Genomic DNA, 20,121 nt, shown 5'->3' with positions numbered 1-20,121 from the left:
TCTGGGTAGATTGTCAGGACTGAAAGAGGGATTTAATTATAATGAGATGAAATAAACAGGAAAGTGTGTCCAAGGTTGGGTCCATTTTATTAATATCAGGTTACACAAGTATCTTCCTGGTATCATAAGGACATATTCAAACTTAAAATGTATATAAATCAACAATGGGGATGAGAAAAATATCAGGCATGATTGAATGACGGAGCAGACTCGATGGTCGGAGTGGCCTAATTCTGCACCTATGTCTTATGGCCTTAACACGAATGATGAAATCCTAAACAAACCATTAACTTCTAAGTATGGAAATTTTAGTTTGAACTCATACACATGAGGTACACAATCTTTAGAAATCTCAATCAGAGATTTTGTTTTCAAAGTTTTATTGTGATAATGACCAGATAATCTGTTTTTGTGATGTTGATTGAGGCATAAATATTGGGCCAAGATACCAGGATAAATCCTCAATTTTTCTTTCAAGATAGTACCGTGAATCTTTCATGCACACCTGACAGGGCAGACTGTTGTAAAGCGCTGCAGATGCTGAAACAAACAAAAATCTTAGCAATACTCAGCAGATCAGGCAGCATTTGTGGAGTTCACACTTCAAGTCCATGACTTTTCTGCACAAGAGTTTAGAGGTCTCATCCGAATATCGGCACTGGGGCAGTCCAGGATCCCTCAGTACTGCCCTAGAGGATCAGACTTGATCTTTTAACCATAACTGAGACCCAGCAAAAGGGTGAAGATTGAGCAGTGACTCTTTGATGAAATGCCCAGGTGCTGCTGATGAGCGCGTGACTCTGAGCTCGGAGCCCGGGTTAAATAGCGCGCCTTCTCTCTCACTGGGAGTGTGTCTCTATTTCATTTCTGTCGTGAGTGAAGTAGCTTAACCTAGTGGACTGGGCATAGAATTTGGACTATGGCGTCTGCCCTGTTATTTCGGTAAGTTTTTTTTTCGCAATGTGAAGGGAGTTGAAAGGAGTTTCCCATCTTTGTGTTCACGGTTGCCGTGTTTGTTTAACAGATTGATATTATCGGTGGTTGTGATAACGCCTGTGGTATGGATGCAAACTGCGCCTCCAGGTCAGTGTTGCTGCTAAACCGGGTGTCCTTCTGTCCTCCTTCTATGATTTTAGAGTTTAATATTGAAAGAATTCCTGTGGTTCACTTCTGCAGGTTTCCTGAAGACTGAATGCCGCGACAGTGTCTTTTGGGTTGGACTCAATAAGCACTTTCTTGCTGGGAGATTTTGGCAGATTAGTGTTATTGGTAAGGTGTCTTCCTCACCGCGCTGTTCGGTTGGTTTTAATACTAGTGGGTTGGAGTCATAGACTTGTACTGTATTCCAGTCCCAAGTTTTAGATCTAATCTAGAGATCTTCTCCCGCGTCGTGCAATAATGGTACAAACGTCTTAAACCTCCGATACAAAACTTCACAACTACGTGAATTGGGTAGCGTTTTTATCTGTGACTTAATATGTGCTATTGACAACTATTTATATATTAATTTGTTCCTCCTTAACACTCCCTCCACTTGTGACACCGAGGTAAAGTAAATTGCATTTCAAGGCGCGGCATCAAAAGTTGCGCCAGGCTGAGCGATGTTCTACCCTGAAATTTTATATTGTACTCATCAAGAAGGCAGTTCGTCGGCAATTAGTGATTGGAAAATAAGTTGTCCGAGCCAATGATGCTCATATCCCATGAATGGTCTTTAAATAAAATTTACCCATGTGGAATTCTAGAAATTTAAATTCTGGTTGTCATGCATGGCTTCGTGGATTTGGGTTGCCTGACACCCTTAGAGCCCAACCAAGGCTATATAAAGAAGTGTATTCTAGCTGAATATAACCAATAGTATAACTTTAAATCCTGCTGTGGACTAAGAATTGAGCTCAGGAACATTATTCACTGAAGAGAATTTTTAAATGTTTCTTCTAGTAAAACTAAGCAGTTCATCATACTATGACTATTACAATAGTCACATCCATCTTGATCAACTCAGGCTTATCAAATGGGAATGACTTTCTTCAAGAAATCCTAACCATAGCCCTCTGACACTAGGCATTGTCCACCTTCAACATCATTGAACTGGAATAGGCATACCATTAAAAACAAATGGGTCACACTTAAAAAGCCTGCAGTGAATAACTCTCTTCCACCTGATTTCTACAAGACACAGGTAAGGTGTGTGATGGAATATCTGGCCCTTGCCTGGATGAGTGAAGCTTAACAACACCCTCCAGGACCAAGCCACCCATTTGGCACCCTTCTACAACCACCCACTCCAATACATTGGCAGTAGAGTACCATCTCTCCTGGCCTTAAACCCATGACTGCTAGCATCCAGAAGAGCAAGATCAGCAAACACCAGCTGGAAGATTCCCCCCCCCCCCCTCCCAAGTCACTTGCCATTATACTATTTCTTCACTATCACCCTGGTTCAGAATCCCCTCTAATTGCACTGAGTGGGCTTGCAGCTCACCAGCACCTTACAATTAACTAGGAATGGTTAGCAAATGCTGCCCTAGCCAGTGATGCCCAGATCCTGTAGACTAAGTCACTGACAATATTACAGATATTCATGATTGGTGATATCTGATCCAATGGCTCAGTTGGGAAATGTGCATTTCTCCTTGCCACCTTTTAAGAGGACCTATCAATTACAACATTGTGAACCAGATTGTTAATTCATTCCTTTAATTGTAGCTTGATTCATGAATATTTAGCCCATCCCTTGTATGGAAAGATTGTATTGACTGTAACAATCTTGTAACTTGAGCAACTATGCCACTTTCAATAGCCTAGGGGAAAAACTAATGGGTGAACCTTCCCCCGCCCCCCCTTTGTGCCACTGCCACCATACAAATGGTCCTGCAACACAGATTCTTGGGAAATGTTTGACCTTAAGTTCACTCTCTTTGTAGAGAAATATCAAGAATTGTAATTGATTCAGCTTGCATAACTGTTTTACTTTCTCAGATCAGTCTGGTTATATTTTTCCCATTACACCAAAGTTTGCATCACAATGTGGTTATACAATTGTAGTGGATCGCCAGAATGTGGAATTCCGTGCTTCTGTTCTCAGCTGTTTTGTCCATAATTTGGTAAGTAGATCTGAGTATCCAGTGCAAAGACACTATTTTTACACACTTGCCTTGACCAGAGTTGTGACTATTGCTTGTTTCAATATTCAGGATACACTTAACATAGAACACTACAGTGCAGAACAGGCCCTTTGGCCCACGATGTTGCACTGACCAGTTAAAAAAATGACCCTCTAACCTAAACCAAACCCTTTCCATCCATAAACCTATCCACATCTCTTAAATGCCCCCAAACTAGGTGCACTTACAACTGCAGCAGGCAGGGCATTCCAATCCCTCACCACCCTCTGGGTAAAGAACCTACTCCTGACATCCATCCTATAACTGCCACCCCTTAATTTAAAGCTATGCCCCCTTGTGCTAGCTTTCTTCACCCAAGGAAAAAGGCATCACTGTCCACCCTATCTAAACCTCTAATCATATGTTTCAATAAGGTCCCCTTGTAGCCGCTTTCTTTCTAACAAAAACAACCTCAAATCCCTCAGTCTCTCCTCATAGGACCTCCCCCTCCATACCAGGCAACATGGTCCAAATGTTCTAATTTTGTTTGGAGCATGGCTCCTTGGAACAGTAGCAATGGATGAGTGTGTTGGAGGGATAACTAACTGGCTTTTATAGGGCATCCATGATAGATGGAAGTGCACAAGATTATAGCTCAGTCCTTGGTGCCTGAGTGATCAAATATCATCAACTTCATTGTAAATCCTATTACTTGAATGTGTTTTTATTACTAGAGTTTTCTTATTCTACTTCAATTTTTCTGTAGAATGATGAGCAATTCAGTATCACTATACAAATAAAAGTATCAGAAACTGACACAGAAGCTTCAACATATATTGAAACCATGGCTTGCATGTACTCACCATGGGCTGCAAGGGAAATCTACTGTGAAGAAAACTATATGCAGGTAAAACATGCTAACTATAACTGCTCAGTCAAATGAAACAAACCATTTTACCTGAATAGTTGAGGAATCTGTTAATCAGCATTATTTAATTTAAATATCAAGTGTAACTGTACCATATACAGATCATCAAATGCTTGGTGCCTTTCCACTAGTGTATCCAGTAGGTTATTTTGCATTTCTTAAAGATGTGCCTTGATTGCTTGTGTCCTTGTAATTTCCCTGTGGTCCTAGTTAAATTAACAAATGTCAGTCTGACAGCATCTGTGGGTAGAACATAGCTAGTGCTTCAAGTCTGATTCATCAACAAATAGTTTGGCTCAGTGCCCAATAGTACAAAGATGTGTACTAGTAATGCACTAACTGCATCTTGTAATCAATCATGCACAGGTCTCTGTACAAAGAAATATACCACCCATTGAAGATTATGCCCAAGATGCTGAAGATTGGGCTTTAGTATTTCCAGAAGTAAGTTCTCCTCTTAAAGCCATCATTTGTAAAAAAATTTTCCAACACAAACTGAAAGGGATTGTTTGATACAAGGTGCAGGGTTGTTTGCCCAAAAAGGCAAAAATGAACACCTTGTAACCCTGGTATTATAAATGGCTATATCCACAAAATAATGGAAACCCTCATACTAAATTGTAGTGATGTTAATAAATCATAATTATACACTACCCAGATTTGGGTATTCTGCCAGATTTCTATCTGGCAATAGTCATTATTAGTGACCAACAATAGACTACTAAATTTGTTAAAATATTGGCCAACAAGCATTCCATGCATGACTTTCTTCTGGGTAGCTGACTAAATCATCATAACCACTGCAAGGAAGATTTTTTGGTCTAGCCTTGTATCATAAACCTATTAACTGGTCTAGAATTGCTTCACTATCCTTTTTCAATACAAGTCATAGTTCCACCAAGACCACCTGGTTGAGTTACTTGCAGGAATCCAAGGGCCACACAATAGTGCCAATTTGACTCTTAACATCCCGTTTGGATACTTTTTTTTAAAGGATGTTGTCTGTCTTTTTCCTGATGTGAAGAAAAAACTCATCATGCCATTCTCCTGCACATTACAGTTTTTGGTCTGGGTTCTCTCTTGACAGACCTTTTTTGCACAGCACAATTCATCCAAATTATCAGTTACCTAAAGCATGTTAACTAACTAATTTTTGGGCTCAATTGAAGTAAGATGTAATGCAGTGCAGATTGTGGACAATGACTTGGCATTGCAAGAAGATTTATGAATCATATCATGCATTAAAGTCACATGCACATCTTGGTTTTAAAGGGGTTTTCATGTTAATACAAAATAAAATTTTTGTCTGTGGGCAGAGGGGGGGTAGAACTCTAAACAAAGGGATGCTGAGGTGTTCTTTACCAAGGCAATCCATAGTACTGGAGAGCCTAGTTTTTAGTCCTAGAGTATGCTGAGTCAGTGTAGATCTAATTTGACTCCACTTGAATATCTCTTGATCCATGAGTTAGTTTTTTAAAAAATATACTGCACCTGTTAGCATTTTTTTGACTTCTCAATTTGGATAGGAAAGGAAAATTTAACATGGGACACTTTCCTACTTCATAAAGACTCATCTGACCTTTTTTTGCCTTTATTCATCAAGGCAACTAGTGCAGAAAGTGGAATATGGCAAATTGTATTCCATGTGCCTGGTGGCAAAAAGAGGATGACTGTGAAAGAAGCACGTCAAATGAACTATGGAATCATGACGACAATGTCCCAGATATTACTCCGGGCTCCATATCATACAAATGAAGCTCAAATAGTTTTGGTGAGTTCACTAAACACTCACTCCAAGATAGTATTCTTGGGTCCAATAAAAATGATTTAGATTTTAATTGTGCAAGTAAACTGCCTACTTTTCAACCAACCAGGTACAAAATATTCCTTTGACTGTAATCCGATCAACAAGCTTTTACACAGAGCAATGGATGGCTTTACTAATTGACACTGCAATGGCTTGTCCTCTTGGTAAGAAATTAAATGTTCCCTCAACAGCACTACCATCTTTGTTTCCCTTTTCCCTATTGAAATAATAGCATACTATTGTAAAACTTGAAGCATGTGTTTATTCCTTGTCTGGCCTAACTGGACACTGAACTATAGGTAAGCTAACTATTTTCAATTATCCAAAGTCTATCCTTTATATTCCCCTAGAAGGTACCATTGTCTCCATGATTACACACAACATCATAAAATCAGCATGTTTTGGTTCCCATTTAGATGGTGTTACAGTCACTGATGACATTATCATGTGGACTGTGCCAAGAATCTTCACTCCAATTGTGACCAGTCCAGTTCATCAAGACAACACTTCCATGGGAGTCAATGGCATAAAGTTGAACCTCACACAAATGGCAGAAAGAAACTATACACTTGTTCAAAATGATACAGTTATTGCTATTAATGTCCCAATTGGAGCACAGGATGGATACTATAAGGTAAATGCTAATTTTTTGCATGGTAGTTTCTCAACCATATTGAGATGAAGCCATGATATTCCTAAACAAACCCAGTAAATCAAATCTTCTGTCATGGTAATGGCTTCTGGTTTTTCAAAGCAAGTTCATTCCAAAATCACTTTGTTTTATCCAACTAGTAGAGTCTGGATGTAAACAATCCACTTTGGTTTAGCTTGGCTCATGTGCAATACCACCATCTGATTTGAATTATTTGTCCCATTCTATTTTGGTTGCTGTCTCCTACACTATCTGCCAATTGGAACTATAGCACTTTCAACCTGACAAATGTATAAAGCTAAAGTTTACTCTTTGTTTTGGACCCATTTGGCTCTATACAAATTGCCACAAAGTACATTGCTGAACCTGCAGAAACTAAACACCATTTTTAAATAGTGTTCTAATAGCTGAACTTTCCTTTCAGAGCTATGTGTTGGATGGACAGTATGGCATAACATACAGCATCAATCTGTTCATGGAACATCAGTGGAAAGATGAGGCATGGGGACTGAATAAAATCAGCATGATCCATCCAGTTACTACACCATTTATTCCTGAACCCTTAGTTCTCATTGATGGTATGCACTAATAGTGAGAATTTTTTCCATTTTTGGGATACTTGTAGTGAAATCAGTCAAGAGTTGACCATAATGGTTTCTGCCCTTGAACCACTGAAGTTCTTTGCAGTTGAAACAATCCAATTATAGGATTGTATTTGTGTTCCCTTGCACCTGCTGCCCTCCAACTTTTTGGGTTTGCATGGGTATAGGAGGTGCTTCAAATAATCCTTGGGATGGTCTACAAAGATCATAAGAGACAACCCAAGAATCAAAAGTTTGAGCTCATTGTTTTGGAGACAATGCCTTATTTAACAAATCTGTTACTGGCAAGTAATTCTCATGACAAACTAAGGGCTTTGGGTTGGTGCTCCTTGAGTTGTTAAAGAATTTTCTTTGGTTTCTAGCCAGCAGATCAAATTGAAATGACTTTTTTGCTCTAACAACTAGTCCCACATGGATAAGTAACATGTGGAAAAATCAATTCTCTTATCTATCATATTAGGCCAGTGAACAATTTTAGCTTTTTTTCAGATACCAATCCTGAGCAATGGCTATTCAATGTCACACTGGGCAACTTTCTTCCTGATGTTGAACTAAAAAAACTCACTCTGGACACTCAATCCTACCCTGTGGATGAAGAAAACCAGATGTTTAATGTATACAATGGGACTAACAATGAGATTGTCCTAAATAGAATCTTCATTCTTGAAGTTCCAATGGAGTCACCAGTTGTACACAGAAAGGTAATGAAAATATCTGCACTATTTCCACACCACTACTGCTTGGCCATATTACTAACTCTACTTTCCTTTCCTCAGTATATAGGGGATGGCATTGAACAATATACCCTTGATGTCATCTACACACTGACTGTGGTACCAGAGAATCTAACATTTGTATATGTAGCTCATTTAATACACAAGCACAAAATAGGTAAGGGCCTTTTTTCTCCATGTGCAGATTAAAAGGCAATTTCAATGTTCTGAAATAACAAAATAAAAATGTTCCCATCAGCACTTCCTGTGGCAAATGGCTTTTGTGACAAAGAGAACATCACACTGGTGGTGACACATGAAACATCAGATTATTACTGGATTCCTTTCATTGGAAATGCACAGCTAACCCCTCGTTATGCTGAGCAGCACGGTTATACCTTGAGCAAGAACAGTACCCACTCAGTAATCACAATTCCACATGATGCAGCTCCAGTTGTCCATGAAGTAAGTTGCTACTTATCCAGTATCCTGCTTGATGTAACTTCAGATGAGCTTAACTAATTGTGGTTTTTTAATTGCAGGCATTAAACAATCAAGGCCTTCGCAATAGATTTGACTTCAAGCTCAGGGATAATAAAACCCTGGATGTGCTAGTCAACTTCTCTATTTCTTGCAGCTTTTCAATAGGCAACCTTCTAAGTAAGCTCTTGACTTGCATACTCCCTGATATGTCAATCTTTTTAGTAGGAATGACACACTGACCAGTTTCTTTTCCTTAGCTTGTTTCCCAGATGGAAGAATTGTCATTACTGCTCTAAAACTCGAAGCATTGTTGGGAATAGATGGCAGAATGATGCTGAAAGATAAAGCCTGTAAGCCAAAGGAGAGTACAGAATTCCAGGCCACCTTTGAATTTACTGCAGCCTCATGTGGAACAAGCAGACGGGTAAGCCAGTAACTGGCTTTCTATTTAAAATACAAGCTTGCATTTTTAGGGCTCAACAGGCATCTAATAATTGACTTCTCTAATAGTTTGAGCAGGATTACATGATCTATGAGAATGAAGTGGCATACTTCAAAAAGTCAGCACCTGGCAATCCCATATATAGGTAAGAATCTGAGCAAGGGCATTTTCCTTTTTAGGTATGTGGAAATAGTAAGTAACTGTTTGTTCCTCCCTAGGCTTGCAATATCATGTCATTACCATGTAAATGACACACTGCATCACCAGTTTGAACACCAGGTTAATCCTCAGCCAGTAGTCTCTCCTGGATATGGGCCTCTAGTCTTGACTATGCAGCTTGCCAAAGGTAAAAGTAGCTAGTATAAAAGTCACTTGCATAAAATGGCTCTAAAGCAAATATCAGTACGTTATTTGTTTTAATAGCCAAGGTCAATTTGAAATGAAGTTCATGACACGATTTTCATGTGCTTGTTTTGCAGAAGTGTCATACTCTAACCTGTATGAAGACAGTGACTATCCAGTGGTGAAATATTTGGCTGACCCCCTCTACTTTGAAGTGCAACTGTTGCACAATGAAGACCCACAAATTGAATTGTTCCTGCAAGATTGCTGGGCAACTGCATCACAAGACCAACATGGCATTCCACAGTGGCCAGTTGTTGTCAACAGGCAAGAAATGAGCTGCTTCTCTCATTGGAAGTTCAATGATTTGAATTTGGGTAACCAATTGCCTTTTTTATTTTCACAGCTGTGAGAACAAGGCTGACATGCATGTGACTATCTTCCATCCAGTAAGCAGGAGTGAGAGGGTCAGATATCCCACTCACTTCAAAAGGTTTGAAGTCAAGATGTTTGCCTTTACCTTGGGAAATGTTAATATCTTGGAGCAGGTGAGGATTGCTTCAGCACATTGTTTGTTTGTTTGTTTGTTTGTTTGTTTGTAACAATGCATTTTCTACATGTCCTTGCTAACAATGCTACCTTTCTCTTTAGGTATATTTTCATTGCAGTGTAGTCTTGTGCAGGACAGAACCAGTAAACAAGCTCCTCTGTCCTGGTCTCTGTGTACCAGGAAAACAACGAATGGGTAAGGCACTTGAGATTAGTGTATTATTGTGCCTCGTGACACTTGTACTGACCTAACTGTGCACAACTGCAGGTCGGAGTGCTGATGCAGAACACCATCTACAAGGATATGTATCATCAGGACCAGTGGTCATCTTGACAGAATTCCATACTATGGAAAATCAGATTATGAAAGGTGAAGAGTTTTATTTCAAGAGTCCTCCTTGAGCTATTAGCTATCAAATCATCACTGATACTGAAATGGTGTTTTTTTTGTTTTAGATAGCCAAGTGAAGTCCTATTGGCCACTGATACTATTTGGAGGTTCAACAATCATTGTTTCCATAGTGTTTGGAATGTTTTTGATTACAAAAGCCAAATGAAGATTTTGATTAAAGAAGAAAATTGATTACTCAACTATATATCTGTCTGTAACTTGATTTCTCACATCAAGTCCTGAGCTATAATTGACATGACCATTAGTGGGTAGTCAGGATTGAGATGCTAGGACTTGCAAGCATTTTGGCAGTCTCTTGGGCTTGCTGAGCATCCAAATTGTTTATCAAGCATTTTGGATTAATGTTGGCTTAATGCAAGGCAACAATTGCCCTGTTGGTCCAATTAGTAGCTGCCTAAGTTTGCTTGCCCACTAAGTGTTTTACTTTCAAGGGCAGGCATTTCTTGGCAACTGACATTTTGTTTTGGCTGCAAATATTCAGACCACTAACCCTTCAGATCTATACTTCAACTTATCTACAACCTTTTTTTCTGGAGACTCATGCAAAGGATTTTTAGGATGCATGAATTGTCTGCATTTTCACCTTCCTGCTTTGAATCCTAACTTTTTTCACTTTGGCTAGACTCAAATTTGTATTTATCTTTAAAACTTATTGGCCTAACCTCTAATTTGCAGTAATGTAACTTCTGTTTAGCATACTTCAATTTTTATTTGGACCCTGACCATTTATCTTGGGTAACTGTCCAATAACATCCTAATTGCACTGAAGATAACTATTCTATCTGAACAACCTTGGTTCTGTAACTTTTCTCTCCAACCATACTATCTGCAATAACTTTTGGGTTCATGAAGCAGGTGAATGGTAAAGGGTTTCTAGTCAAGCTGGCTGCTTTGTCCTGCTATTGAGTTTCTTGCATATAGATTGATAAATGCTGGATAGTTTTTGGTGGGGTGGGTAGAAAGCCAAATGTTACTTAACTCCCAGAACTTGTAGTTTTTTTTTTGACTGGTTCAGGTTTTTCAGTCAGTGGTTACCCCCCCCCCCCACCAAGATGTTGGTGGTAATTTTTGGCATCTTAAGAATCTCAATCATCTTCCTCACACTTGGTGAGAAGTAACATTAACCAAGGTCAGGCTGCATGTGGACATGGGCTGATTAATAATGAAACTCAATGGTTGTGAACATCCCACTCCCCCTGACCTTGATGGAAGGATGACTTTTGAAGCAGCTGTAAATTGTTCTGGTCTAGCTCATTGTCCTAATGAGCTCCTGAGATCACTGACATCTAACAACAACCTTTTTTGCTAAGTACAACACCAGCTAATGGAGAATTTTCCTCCCTTTTGTTGTGCAAAAACATGCTGTGCAAGTTTTGTCCATGTTTGGCATGAGATTAAATGAGTGACTTCTGAGTCAGCTAATCTTAATATTCAGCCTCAGTTTCTGAACAAGTTTCTAACAATTAGGTTATTAGCAGGAAACGTTACAAAACTCAACCCTGATCTGTTTTGATACATATATGGGGAAACTCAATGAAAACTGCTGGGGGGACAAACTCAGGTCAGGCAGCACCAGTGTAGAGTAACCTTTTCAGTTTGTATATTGGAATGTTGACTCAGTCTCAGTTTTCCAGGATTTTCTATTTCAAATTTCCAGCATAGTTTGTGTTTAAGTTGCCAGGGCAGCACAGTAGCTTTAGTGCCAGAGAGCCAGGTTTGATTCCTAGCTTGCATAACTGTCTGTGGGGATTTTGCACATTCTTCCTGTGTCTGGGGTTCCCCTCATTCTGAAAGATGTGGTGATTGGGTCCATTGACCAGAATAGACCCTAGACTATGGTGACTAGGGGAATTTTCACTAACTTCATTGCAGTATTAATGAAGCTTTGCATGTAACAAAGCCTGACTATTCAGCAGTGCTACCTGGCAGTATTAATCTGCATGCAGTTTGGTTCATACGTGCAGGAATTGACGACAGGTGTCTGTTAAAACTGAACAGACCTCAGCTACCATATGACAAGGAATATAAGTTTTTGTTAATTAATGTTAATCCTTTACATCTTGAGTGGTTTTGCATTGATATGCTAAGACCACAAGCAAACACCAGGATGAAGAGGCAAAAGGATAATATCAAGAGCAATTATATTTGTTGTAAAAGGCTCCAGTGCCATGGAGTCAAATCCCACCATGGCAGCTGGTCATTAGTTTAAAAACTAATGACAAATGTACTTTAGGGTAGTTGAGCCTTTGACTCCAGAACTGCCTTGCCCTTGGAATTGGGGATGGAGGAATGGACAAATACTGACTTTGGTTATATCCATATCCAATGGAATAAAGGGAGGCACTTCCATGCATGCTGTAGTGGGTGAGATATTCCTAGCTCTGAGCTTCTACATTAGAGTACCTAAATTTTGCATCTCAACCCATTTATCAAATTTTTCAATGTAATGCTGTCTTATGGCAGTTTTTACTTCTGACAGGTCTCAGTCTAAAACAAGTTTCTTTGTATAAGTAACAAACTCAGTGCTGTGAAAAAGTATTTTTGCATGTTATACAATAGTCAGAGGTCATGTATCTTCCCAAATGTTCTGGGTGCAGGGGGATTATGCTAGCCTCTTTACTGAGGCAGTGAGATGTGAAGACAGAATTGATGGATGGAAAGCTGGTTTTGTATAATGTCCTAGGCTTCATTCACAGCCCTCTTTGTCACTTGCAGTCAAAGCTTATGGCTCCTGCTATAACCAGAAAGGATGCTTTGTGATGCATGAGTCATAGTGGACATACCAAATTTCTTTAGCTGCTTGAGACAGACATGGACTTTTGAATATAGTGTCAGCTTGGAGGGAGCATGATTGGTGATTTGGACACAATTGAAACTATCAACCATTTCCACTTCATCCCACTGTGGACAGGGACATCTCCTTCACTAAACTTCCTGAAGTTGATGGCTATCTTGACCATTTAAAGCAGCATTTGCATGGCAGACCTGAAACATACACCATGTGCTGCTTCCTCTGCTGAGCATATTAACACACAAATGTATTTCTAGGTACTAACAACAAAAGAATGGGTGCCTATGCTAATCAGGTAGATAAGCCACAGCATGCAGGCTTGAGGGGTTGAATAGCCTATACTTGCTCCTATATTCCAGCATTTTGTAGTTTTTATTTCACATTTCTAATAATACTATTGCTTTTGGACTTCAATTTAGTATTGTCACATGTATTTGTGTAATAAGTATAGTTTCTTGTCTGTTATACAGAGACAATAAGTCTGACAACAAAGAGTAAACTCAAGCTTTCAGGGTTTGCCATCAAATAAATTGGTTGGAGTTAAACCTGGCATTGCCAGACTACTTACTGTGTTTACCTCAGTCCAATGCTGGTATCTCCATTATACAGACAAAGCATACTGTTCATAGAGAAGGAAAGGAGAGTGCACAGAATGTGGTGTTAGTCATAGGATGTATTGAAGTTTTAGCATAGAACAAGAGTAAAAGATAAAATTTAGAAGGTATGCTGTGCCCACCTTGCAAGAAGTCACCTTCCTCTGGCACCATTGGGGTGGTGGTGAGAGGGGAACCATTTAGGGTTTCCTAAACTAGCAATGTTGGTTATATGTAAGTCATCTTTTCAAAATGTTTCCCTGTTAAATCTCTGAATGCTAGTCTTGAGTTCATCAGACTACTTTTTTGGGTCTCCCTTTTTTTTTGCTGTTAACCCAGAATAAGGTTATTTTTCAGCAGGCAAAAGCAGGGCTTTAATCCTTTTCAAAGGACTGGCTTAATATTTCCTATATGCATACAAACATGATCATAACTGATCAATACCCTGATCCCAATCCACCCCCTCATATCTCTTGATCTTGAGCTACCAGAGGTCATGGTGGAAGCAGAGGCATCTTCAGATAAGGAATGAATAGATATGGACCACAGATGAAAGCTGTCAGTGCAGCTGTGGTGGGCCAAAGGGCCTGCTGTTTGTTCACATGTTGGCCTCCACTGAATTCTGGGGGAAGAAATTTCTCCCCAGGCCTAAAAAAAAAACCTATACCTCACCACCCATTCTCAAACTATAACCACACCTCTGGATTCCATCCCTGAACAAGTTAACAGTAGGGCATTGGGGAGAGTTAAACAACACAGTTCTAGGGGTACATGTTCATAGTGCCTTGAAAGTGTCATAAGTGGATAGAGTGGTGAAAAAAAGGCATTCATGCTTGGTTTCATCAGTTAGAACATTGTATACAGGAGTTGGGACATCTTGTCGAAGTTGTACAAGACATTAAGGCCATGCTTGGAATACTGTGTGCAATTCAGGTTACCCTATTATAGAAAGGATATTATTAAACTAGAGTGCGGTAAAGACTTACTAGGACGCTACCCAGACTTGATGGTTTGAGCTATGAGGAGAGGCTGGATAGCCTGGGACTTTGAGTGTGGAAGGCTGAGGGGTGATCTCTGAGGTCTATAAAATGGGCACAGATCAGCTTGATAGTCAATATCTTTTCCCAAAGCTAGGAGAGTTTAAAATTTAGAGGGCATAGGCTTAAGGGGAGAGATATAAAAGTGTCTCAAGGAGCAATTTTTTTCCAGAGGTTGGTGAGTGGAACAAGCTTCCAGAGGTGGTAATAGAAGCAGGTATAATTTGTCTTTTTAAAAAACATTAAATAGTTACATAGGTAAAATGGGTATAGAGGGATATGGACCAAATGCAGGCAATTGGGATTAGCTTAAGGTCTTTTTCTTTATATAAAAAGAAAAAGGGGTGGCATGGACAAATTGGGTCAAAGGGGCCCATTTCCATGTTGTGACTCTGACTCTTTACTTCCATTAAAATAATCTGCCTTCCTATCTTTGTTACTGAAGTGGATAATCTCTCATTTATTCATCCGTTATAATGCATCTGCCCAAAACACACAAGCATCTCTGCATCCTCAAACGCCTTCTGAAGTGTAAATAGACCATGAGTTCTCCCTGGTCCACTATCAGTTACATCCTCAAGGAATTCCAATATATTTGTTGAGCATGATTTTAGCTTTCGTAAATCCATGCTGACTTTGATTTTATGCTACTGATTTCCAAATGCAGTGCTAGGAAATTCTTGATTATGGACTTTAGCAACCTCCCACTACCAATATTTGGTTGCTGATCTATAATTCCATATTTTCTCACTACATCCCTTTTTGAAAAGCAAATTTTATATTAGCTAACTCTTGACAACTGTCTTGTTCCCACGCACCCCCCCCCCCCCCCCCCCCCCCCCAAAAAACTTTATATGGTCTTGCAACTGCTTTGAGGTATCCTTAATCCTAGCATCAGGCAGCTAACATACCATCATGGAATCTCTCTTGCGGCCACAGAAAAGTCTGCTTGCAATTTAATCTATGACTATTGTATTTCCATGCATTGCTCCTCCCCTATGCAGCAAGGCCAATTGTAGTGCTATAACACTAGCTGTTAGTGTTATGCCCTGAGGCTATTCACCTCAACAGTATCCAAAATTGTATATCTGTTTTGCAGGGGAATAACCATAGGAGATTGCTGCACTGTGTGCCTAGTCCACAGTCCCCCATTCTCTCTGATGGTGGAGGCTGACCCTGCAGTGTGACCACTTCTCTATCTGTGCTATCCACAATACTTTCTGCCCTCTGGATGCTCCACCACATCCCTAAATACCATTCCAGAAGCTGCAAATATATGACAATAATATATATATCTACCTCGCTACTTGAATAAAAATAATCATTGTGAATTTCAACTTGGACCTTGGTATTATTAAAATATCTTCTTTTGCATAATGGTAACCCACACTGAACATTTTGAATGTATATACAAATATTCATTACAACCCACTGCTGAAAATATAGAAAACCTTGTACAGCTACTAAATTGGTTGGCTGAATCATGATTTAATGTAAAACAAATTATAACTGGCAGTTTAAATCTAGTTCACATACTGTAATATTTCACATGCTAAACTGAGAATTACCCAGGGTGCCAATGGGAAAAGACAAATATAATAAAGACTGCAAGCTGCATCTTTCTGAACCAGTTACTTGTTGAATATTCAATACCCTCATGGTGTTGCTCACATATCTGCAATGAGGCTGTCACTAGTTTACAACAATGAAGTGAAATCGCAATTTCATGACAGAGTATTCCAGGATTTCATCAGTATTTTGAGAATCGAATATTGCAATACAATATGTCCACTTGTCCTTACTTGAGAAAGGATGTACTGGCACTGGAGGGGGTGCAGAGGAAATTGATTCCAGAGCTGAGAGTGCTGGCTTATGAGGAAAGACTGAGTAGACTGGGACTATACTCATTGGAATTCAGAAGAGTGAGGGGAGATCCTATAGAAACATATAATGTTATGAAGGGAATAGATACAATAGAAGTGCAGAAGTTGTTTCCACTGGCAGGTGAAACAAGAACTAGGGGGCATAGCCTCAAAATGAGAGAAAGCAGATTTAGGACTGACTTGAGGAGGAACTTCTTCACACAAAGGACTTTGAATCCGTGGCATTTCCTACCTAATGAAGCAGTTGAAGCTACCTCATTGAATGTTTTTAAGGGTAGATAAATTTTGGACACTAAAGGAATTAAGGGTTATGGTGAGTAAGTGGAGCTGAGTCCACAAGAAGATCAGCCATGATCTTATTGAATGGCAGATCAGGCTCTAGGGGCCAGAAGGCCTAATCCTGATCCTAGTTTTTATGTTCACTATTCCCTGACAATGAAAGCAGTGCCCCTGTTTATTTATGAAAATTTATTTCAAGATTGCTGATATTGTTTCACGTAAACAAAACACAGTGATAACTTACATCGATCTGCAATGGTGTCAAATTCACATGAAGAAATCAATAAGTGGCAACCTGTGCTGAGGGCATGAGAGGTTGAACCAGGTCCGTGAATTGCGTCATCTTGGTTCAGTAGACGTACCTTCACTTCTGCTTTGTAAGGTTGCGGATACTCGTCCCATTTTGAGACTTGAGGAAATAATGTGAGGTGCTGTTAGTGTGGGATACAAAGCGAATTAGAGGCATTCATTGTCAAAGGCGTCATCATTTATGAGACGTTGGAGTAATCTTTCCTGAATATAACTTTTTTTTTGCATCGTATTTTCGATGCCAAGGGCGTTTTTTGAGTTCCTGGTAAAACTCGCGACAGAATATTGGACGGAGATCCCCTGCAGAAATGTTACACTGAGGAATTGAATGTTCACCCGCCTGTTGAGCGGGACGCAAACGATTTCTGACATTATTCAAGGAACGGAGAGTGTGGTTCCGTTCAACAAGATATTTCTTTTAGCCAGATTAACATGTTCAATGTTACCTGTGGAATAAAATACGTAGAATTTGATTGCTGCAGACTATATCTCACAGGGAGACAGAATGGTTACAGCCCCATTCGTTCTGCCTAAGGAGCAGTTTGCCTAGTGCCACTCTCCTGTGTTCTTCCCATAGTCTGAAGATGCCGGTGTTGGACTGGGGTAAACGCAGTAAGAAGTCTCACAACACCAGGTTAAAGCCCAACAGGTTTATTTGATAGTAAACACCACAAACTTTCTGAATGCTGTTCCTTCCTCAGGTGAGTGGAGAGTTCTGGTCAGAAACAGGACATACAAAGGCACACTCAGTTTACAGAATACTGATTAGAATGTGAATCTTTACAGCTAACCTGCTATTCAAGTCTTAAAGGTGCAGACAGTGTGAGTGGAGATAACGCTAAGCATAGGTTAAAGAGATGCGTATTATCTCCAGACAGGACAGTAAGTGAGGCGTTGCAAGTTCAGGCAAGTCATGGGGGTTACAGATAGTGTGTGTGCCTAATTATGCCCTGTTTCTTATCAGAACTCTCCTCTCACCCGACGAAGGAACAGTATTCCAAAAGCTTGCGGCATTTACTATCGAATAAACATATACTATTGATGGTAATATACTATCAATGGTAAAGAAGGAATGTAGGAAAAGGGATAATCAGCTGTGGTTACCGAAGGAAATAAAGGAGAGTATTAAATTAAAAGCTGATGCGTTTAGAGTGGCTAAACTTAGTGGGCAAGTAGAAGATTGGGAGAGGTTTAAAAATCAACAAAGATTGACTAAGAAGTTGATAAAGAAAGGAAGGATAGACTATGAAGCTAAACTAGCACTAAATATAAAAAAGGACAGTAAGAGTTTTTATAAATATATAAAGAGGAGGAGGCTGGCTAGAGTGAATGTTGGACCTTTAAAGGATGAGAGGGGGGATTTAGTGGTGGGGGATGAGGAAATGGCTGAGGCCTTAAATAAGTTTTTTGCCTCAGCCTTCACAGAGGAGGACGCAAATAATTTGCCGGGTATTAAAGATAGAAGGATGGTAGGAGTTGAGGGCCTGAATGCGATTACTGTCACTAGAGAGGTAGTGCTTGATCAACTAGCGGGACTGATGGTGGACAAATCCCCAGGACCGGATGGAATGCATCCAAGGGTTCTGAAGGAAATGGCAGAGGTGATAGTGGATGCCTTGGTGATTATTTTCCAAACCTCACTGGATTCCGGGGAAGTGCCGGAAGATTGGAAAACGGCTAATGTTACGCCGCTGTTTAAAAAAGGTAGCAGGCAAAAGGCAGGGAATTATAGGCCAGTTAGTTTAACATCTGTTGTTGGAAAAATGCTTGAATCCATCATCAAAGAAGAAATAGCGAAGCACCTTGAGAAGAATTGTTTGTTAGAGCAGACGCAGCACGGATTCGTTAAGGGAAGTCGAGTCTGACAAATTTATTGGAATTCTATGAGGATGTGACTAGTGTGGTAGACAGAGGGGAACCGGTGGATGTGGTGTTTCTCGATTTTCAGAAGGTGTTTGATAAGGTGCCGCACAAAAGGTTGCTTCAGAAGGTTAGGGGGCATGGAGTTGGGGGTAAGGTGTTAGCGTGGATAGAGAATTGGTTGTCTAATATGAGGCAGAGAGTTGGTATCAATGGGTGCTATTCTGATTGGTGGTTGGTGACTAGTGGAGTGCTGGGGCCTCAGCTATTTACCATTTATATAGATGATCTGGAGGAGGGGGCTGAGTGTAGGGTGTCGAAATTTGCTGATGACACGAAGATAAGTGGAAAAGCAAATTGTGCGGAGGGTGTGGAAAGTCTGCAGAGGGGCCTAGATAGGCTGAGCGACTGGGCAAGGACCTGGCAGATGGAGTACAATGTTAGCAAGTGTGAGGTTATCCACTTTGGCAGGAATAATAGTAGGAGGGATTACTATTTAAAGGGCGAAAAGTTGCAGCATGCTACGGTGCGGAGGGACCTGGGGATCCTTGTGCATGAGTCGCAAAAACCCAGTCTGCAGGTGCAGCAGGTGGTCAAGAAGGTGAATGGGATGCTGGCCTCCATAGCGAGGGGGATAGGATATAAAAGCAGGGAGGTCTTGCTGCGACTGTACAGGGCACTGGTGAGGCCGCAGCTGGAGTACTGTGTGCAGTTTTGGTCGCCGCACTTGCGCAAGGATATTTTGGCCTTGGAGGGAGTGCAGAGGAGGTTCACTAGGCTGATACCGGAGATGACGGGTTGGACTATGAAGAGAGGCTGAATAGACTGGGTCTGTACTCGTTGGAGTTTAGAAGGATGAGGGGGGATCTTATAGAGACGTATAAGATAATGAAGGGGATGGATAGGTTAGAGGTAGAGAGATTCTTCCCACTTAGAAAGGACAGCAGGACTAGAGGGCACAGCCTCAAGATAAGGGGGGGGGGGGCGCAGTTTAGAACGGAGTTGAGGAGGAACTTCTTCACTCAAAGGGTGGTGAATCGCTGGAATTCTCTGCCCGTTGAAGTGGTGGAGGCTGCCTCGCTAAATATATTTAAGGCACGGGTAGATAGGTTTTTGGTAGGCAAGGAAATTAAGGGTTATGGGGAGAAAGCGGGAAAGTGGAACTGAGCCACTACAGATCAGCCATGATCTTATTGAATGGCGGGGCAGGCTCAAAGGGCTAGATGGCCTACTCCTGCTCCTATTTCTTATGTTCTTATGTAAACCTGTTGGACTTTATCCTGGTGTTGTGAGACTTCTTATTGTGTTCTCCCCATAGTACATTCTTCCTTT

At 40.4% G+C, this 20,121-nt stretch overlaps 1 protein-coding gene across 1 annotated transcript; it reads left to right on the top strand.

Annotated features, from left to right (window-relative positions):
- The first annotated feature begins 919 nt into the window (after nucleotides 1-919).
- LOC145345585 (uncharacterized) lies at nucleotides 920-9,678 on the top strand. The gene is made up of 19 exons (XM_080193422.1): nucleotides 920-942; nucleotides 1,025-1,083; nucleotides 1,177-1,269; nucleotides 2,983-3,107; nucleotides 3,874-4,014; nucleotides 4,402-4,479; nucleotides 5,639-5,806; nucleotides 5,910-6,006; nucleotides 6,259-6,476; nucleotides 6,919-7,072; nucleotides 7,586-7,797; nucleotides 7,873-7,987; nucleotides 8,069-8,274; nucleotides 8,352-8,469; nucleotides 8,550-8,716; nucleotides 8,803-8,879; nucleotides 8,953-9,080; nucleotides 9,214-9,403; nucleotides 9,483-9,678. The coding sequence occupies exons 1-19, from the start codon at nucleotides 920-922 to the stop codon at nucleotides 9,676-9,678; spliced, it is 2,565 nt and encodes an 854-aa protein (XP_080049548.1).
- Nucleotides 9,679-20,121: the final 10,443 nt, after the last annotated feature.

This window comes from Carcharhinus amblyrhynchos, chromosome 7, assembly GCF_965287045.1.
Source record: "Carcharhinus amblyrhynchos chromosome 7, sCarAmb.v2.hapA, whole genome shotgun sequence".
NCBI lineage: Eukaryota > Metazoa > Chordata > Chondrichthyes > Carcharhiniformes > Carcharhinidae > Carcharhinus > Carcharhinus amblyrhynchos.
This window is presented reverse-complemented; position numbering and strand designations above follow the sequence as displayed.

What these genes read in the sequence shown, in the direction of transcription:
- LOC145345585 (XM_080193422.1), top strand. Translation starts at nt 920, where the DNA reads ATGGCGTCTGCCCTGTTATTTCG. An exon ending in TGCAATGGCTTGTCCTCTTG is followed by an intron (nt 6,007 to 6,258) that starts GTAAGAAATTAA and finishes GTTCCCATTTAG; the next exon opens with ATGGTGTTACAGTCACTGAT. An exon ending in CAGCTCCAGTTGTCCATGAA is followed by an intron (nt 8,275 to 8,351) that starts GTAAGTTGCTAC and finishes TTTTAATTGCAG; the next exon opens with GCATTAAACAATCAAGGCCT.